Source organism: Tachypleus tridentatus, chromosome 13 (assembly GCF_004210375.1).
Source record: "Tachypleus tridentatus isolate NWPU-2018 chromosome 13, ASM421037v1, whole genome shotgun sequence".
Classification (NCBI taxonomy): Eukaryota; Metazoa; Arthropoda; class Merostomata; order Xiphosura; family Limulidae; genus Tachypleus; species Tachypleus tridentatus.
In genome coordinates, this window is record NC_134837.1 from 137,989,286 (window position 1) to 137,995,025 (window position 5,740).

The 5,740-nt window shown below is 40.2% G+C and overlaps 1 protein-coding gene across 1 annotated transcript; it reads left to right on the forward strand.

The window, feature by feature from the left end:
- Positions 1-1,070: 1,070 nt before the first annotated feature.
- On the forward strand, positions 1,071-5,377 carry LOC143236305 (uncharacterized). Its single transcript, XM_076474581.1, has 4 exons — positions 1,071-1,109; positions 1,641-1,691; positions 2,179-3,280; positions 3,316-5,377. The coding sequence occupies exons 1-4, from the start codon at positions 1,071-1,073 to the stop codon at positions 5,001-5,003; spliced, it is 2,880 nt and encodes a 959-aa protein (XP_076330696.1). The 3' UTR covers positions 5,004-5,377.
- The last annotated feature ends 363 nt before the right edge of the window (positions 5,378-5,740 follow it).

Consider the following 5,740-nt stretch of genomic DNA (forward strand, 5'->3'; position numbering starts at 1 on the left):
TTACTTTTAAAAGTAGAAGACTATTTTTGTTTTTATATCGGCTGAATTTAAACCTTCAATTCTCAAATCATAATATATTTTTGAATGTCTCAGTGGTTAAGAAGTAAACTTTCAATATGTTTTGGGAAATGTACAAAGAATAAAAAACAGTGGGAAGGATTAAACCTCTTGCTGATTTTTAAATAGTCTTAATAGTAATTAGATCTAGAGCGTCTTATATAAAAAAACTAAATTTAAAATGTTTGAGAAACCAGACATTCGTGTCAAGAGATGAAAAGAGACGACAGAAATAATTTGTGTACATAATTTTATTGTTTTTCGACATCGTTTTGATTAGAAGTCTGGACCAACCACACCTCGAGGCTGTTAATTTTAAAGTCTTTGTCCTTAGACCAGTATTATAAAAATTAAAAGAAATATTAATTTTTCTTGATTCCCTATTTCTTTTTTTGTACGTCATTTCATTAAAATCACCAAGAATGTATAAACCATGAATTTTGGTTTGGTAAAATTACTTTAATTTTCAACCATGATGTAAAAAAACACTTATGTTAAAAAATAAAAATAAAAGACTCTATAACAAAAGTACTTTTGACACGCTTGGATTATAAAGTTCTTTATTTTTGTCTTTTAACTCTTCAAATCTACATTTCAAAACACAGTATAATATTTTTAATAAAACGACAGTTTATGTACTTCTTTTGTACAGCTACAAAGTCGTTATTAATATAATTTGAAACAAGGGTACAAACAGTGGTTGGTTCAATAACATTCTTCAGTAGAGTGTGATGGATTTGTTTGTTTTTCGCACAAAGCTACTCGAGGGCTATCTGTGCTAGCCGTCCCTAATTTAGTAGTGTAAGACTAGAGGGAAGGCAGCTAGTCATCACCACCCACCGCCAACTCTTGGGCTACTCTTTTACCAACGAATAGTGGGATTGACCGTAACATTATACACCCCCACGGCTGGGAGGGCGAGCATGTTTAGCGCGACGCGGGCGCGAACCCGCGACCCTCGGATTACGAGTCACACGCCTTACGCGCTTGGCCATGCCAGTCCCAAGAGTGTGATGGAAAGAGAAAGTGACAAAACTGAAATAATAGATAAAGTATGTATGCATAAGTATGTGCGTATTAGATAAGGCTTAACGCTAATAATAAAATTACGTCACTGAGAAATCTAATGTGATTTATTAGGTATAAAGAGTAACTCATTCATTGGGATTGGAAAAGTATGACGCATTCTCTTAGACTTTAGTTCGAACACTCATGACCTATATAACTAATTCATTAGTAGTGTGACAAGGTTAAAATGTGAGGATACAATACGCGAGCCGAAAACCGACGACACTGAAGCTTTTTATTTTGAGTTCTTCCGTGGCTGTTGGCGACCAGCACAGCCGTACAGCTGGTCTTGACCCACATTGGACGGCCCAAGAAACTGCTCCGCCTGGTCCAATAAAGGCCCCAAATTTAAAACAGACCAAGAAGTTAAACACCATGACGTAAAATCACGTCACAATTCTCTAAACTAAAATTCCCGTTTACGCACCTCCCCTTACAAGAAAGTGGTTCTGCTATAAATAGAGGTGTTGGCAAAGCATTCAAACAGATTTTACTGCTTCCTTTTGTTCTTTAAGATTTCTCTCCATTTTGGAGAAGAACCACAATTCAGAGAAATGAAGCCGATTGTAAGTATTGGAGAATCTATTTTTTAACTTTATTATTCTATTAAACAGTTTAATTTTTCTTTGTGTGTGTACCCGTGTGCATATAGATTGATGGATATCCACTAAACTTATGTGTGTGTGTGTGTGTGTGTGTGTGTGTATACTACATGTATTTTAAATCATCTTACCAACGAAAATACCACAGAACAACAAAACCGGATGGTGAGCTGTGCATAAAAACATCAGTAGAATAAGTAATAATGTTAAAGTTTCAAACCTTACGTTATTTGTACATTTTTATTCACTTTTTTGCCAATCACCTTACATATATTAATCAACTGTCTAAACTACATCTTTTTCTCTTTTTGTGAGTTAAGCTATTAATATACCAAGGAAAAAATAAACATCAATTGCTAGCACTTCTCATTTTACTCATAACATGATTATTTCTAATAAACAGTTATTATAGCTATATAACACATTTAATTTTGGATTTCATTCTAAACAGATTTTGTTGTCCTTTCTGTTGACGTCTTGCTTAGCCTTGCCTCACGGTTTTAAAGTCAAGCCCGGTTATGCTCTACTCTCCGCCCCGGCCACTGTTTCCCTGTCAAATGAAGAAACATTGGAAGGCTACAGTGTAGAAACAGGAATCCCTCATGGAGGATCAATTATCCCTGGAGGAACTATTGCTCATGGAGCCCTTTCAGGTAATCTACTGGAAGGTGTATCTCAAGGTACAGGCTATACAGTTAAAAGAGATGGAGTAGCAAGTCCTGTTGGCATTGCATATGCCGTCTATGGTCCAGCTGCTATAGCACTAGAAGGAGCAGAAGTTAAAGGTCATGCCTATTCAACGGATGTTGCTCATGGACATATTACGGCTGCTCCTGCTGCTGTTGCGTATGCATTTCATGGACCAGATTCTGTTGTAATAGAAGGAGGTGGGGTCAAAGGTCATAAATATTCTACTGAGGTTGTTCACGGGGCTGCCGTAGCTGATCTTGCTAATGTTGAATATCCTGCTCAAGGGCCAGGAAGTAATGTATTTGTAGGGGGTGAAATCAAAGGCCATGCTTATTCAACCAACGTTGCTCATGGTACAGCCCTTGATGTTCCTGTTGCTGTTGAAGCTACTCCGTTTAGTGGATACTCCTATGCTAGTGATGTACGTCATGGAGCTGCTGCTGCAACTGTGGCAGTTGGTGATCCAGTCGTTGTTGAAAGTGCTCACATCAAAGGATCCTCTTATGCCAATGAAGTAAGCCACGGAACTATTGTTCCTGCTGCTATTGCAGTTGGTGGTAAAGTTGCTGTTGAAGGTGAGCCCATTAGTGGATTCTCTTATGCCAGTGAAATAAGCCATGGAGGTGCTGCCCCTGCTCCTGTTGCAGTTGGTGGTCCAGTTGCTGTAGAAGGTGAGCCCATTAGTGGATTCTCTTATGCCAGTGAAGTAAGCCATGGAGGTGCTGCCCCTGCTCCTGTTGCAGTTGGTGGTCCAGTTGCTGTAGAAGGTGAGCCCATTAGTGGATTCTCTTATGCCAGTGAAATAAGCCATGGAGGTGCTGCCTCTGCTCCTGTTGCAGTTGGTGGTCCAGTTGCTGTAGAAGGTGAGCCCATTAGTGGATTCTCTTATGCCAGTGAAGTAAGCCATGGAGGTGCTGCCCTGCTCCTGTTGCAGTTGGTGGTCCAGTTGCTGTAGAAGGTGAGCCCATTAGTGGATTCTCTTATGCCAGTGAAGTAAGCCATGGAGGTGCTGCCTCTGCTCCTGTTGCAGTTGGTGGTCCAGTTGCTGTAGAAAGTGAGCCCATTAGTGGATTCTCTTATGCCAGTGAAGTAAGCCATGGAGGTGCTGCCCCTGCTGCAATTGCAGTCGGTGGTCCAGTTGCTGTTGGAGGTGAACCCATTAGTGGGGTCTCTTATGCCAGTAAAGTAAGCCATGGAGGTGCTGCCCCTGCTGCTATTGCAGTTGGTGGTCCAGTTGCTGTAGAAGGTGAGCCCATTAGTAGATTCTCTTATGCCAGTGAAGTAAGCCATGGAGGTGCTGCCCCTGCTCCTGTTGCAGTTGGTGGTCCAGTTGCTGTAGAAGGTGAGCCCATTAGTGGATTCTCTTATGCCAGTGAAGTAAGCCATGGAGGTGCTGCCCCTGCTCCTGTTGCAGTTGGTGGTCCAGTTGCTGCAGAAGGTGAGCCCATTAGTGGATTCTCTTATGCCAGTGAAGTAAGCCATGGAGGTGCTGCCCCTGCTCCTGTTGCAGTTGGTGGTCCAGTTGCTGTAGAAGGTGAGCCCATTAGTGGATTCTCTTATGCCAGTGAAGTAAGCCATGGAGGTACTGCCCCTGCTGCAATTGCAGTCGGTGGTTCAGTTGCTGTTGAAGGTGAGCCCATTAGTGGATTCTCTTATGCCAGTGAAGTAAGTCATGGAGGTGCTGCTCCTGCTGCTATTGCAGTCGGTGGTCCAGTTGCTGTTGAAGGTGAACCCACTAGCGGATTCTCTTATGCCAGTAAAGTAAGCCATGGAAGTGCTGCTTCTGCTGCTGCTGTTGTTGGTGATCCAGCTGCTGTTGCTGTTAAAGGTGTCCCTATTAGTAGATACTCATATTCCAGTGATGTAGGACATCGAGTTGCTGCGCATGATGCACTTGCTGTTGAAGATCCATCTTTGATAGGTTATTCGTATTCTTCTGCAATTGGTCATGATGCAGGTGCTATGGCTTTTGGAGGTGTTGGCTCTGTTGCTATTGGAACCTCTGGAGCAGTTGCAGTTGATGGACCTGCTGTAAAGGGTTATGCATATTCTTCTGAAGTTGGACATGCTGGTGGAGTTACAGTTGCTGGCCCTGCTTCATATGGTGTTGGTGTGGTTGCTGTTGATGGATCTGCTGTGAAGAGTCATTCCTATTCTTCTGATGTCAGACATGCTGGTGGACCAGCAGTTGCAGATCCTGCTGGATATGGTGTTGGTGAAATTGCAATTGATGGATCTGCTGTAAAGGGTTATTCATACTCTTCCGAAGTTGGACATGCTGGTAGAGTTACAGTTGCTGGCCCTGCTTCATATGGTGTTGGTGTGCTTGCTGTTGATGGACCTGCTGTGAAAAGTTATTCCTATTCTTCTGATGTTGGAGCTGTTGGTGGTACAGCTGTAGCTGAGCCAACTGTGTATGCTGTTAAAGGTGGAGCACTTCACGGATTTTTCTACAGCGGTGATGTCGCAGCTCCTCACGTTTCAGCCATTACAGGCCCTATTGATGGCAAAAGCTTGTTTTCTCACACAGCCGAAAGTGTTCCTGTAGAGGTTTTATCCCTACGAAAGTCTGTTGAAGTCCATTAAGGAAGATTAAATTTATTTTCATCACCTAAAACTGTGAACTGATTATGTCTAATAAATGGCAGCTAATAAAATAACACATAATATTATCGTTTTTGCCCTGAAAAATGTTGCTAAAGTATGTCCTAAAAGAAAATTTTTAATATCTGAATCTACCTGTCTTCTGCAGTCTTCAGTCTTCATAAATGACAAATGCACTTCGCTTATGAACTTCTCTTGTGTAAAAGTCTATTGTATAAAATATTTCATTTTTAAATTGTTTTATCAAAAGCTCATGTCCTAACAAGAAGTGAATAACAAGATTACACTGCAGTCTTTGTTGTACGATAGACTTAATATAGAAACAGTTTCTATCAATAAATATTTACACAAAATTATTCACTACTTACTTTTCAGTAAATTTATTCACGTGAAGAAGCGCTAAAAACTATGGTTTTAATAATAATTTTCGTGTGAACCAACTTTTATTCAGTTTAGTGTAAAAAACTGTGTAAAAGAAATCATATTATATTAAATTAATAAGCCGGAATATTTATTTCCAAAATAACATTAGCTACAGAACACAAAATATCACCAAATCACATTAATGTAGTTTTGCTAAATTAAATAAAACTGTCATTATTTTCATTTTGTCACAAATTTATCATAAGTGTAAACAGTAATTATAATTTGAGATGAATCGAAAGTTTTAACTTAGACGTGGTAATTATTTATCTTGTTAAGATAGTGAGTTGCAAAAG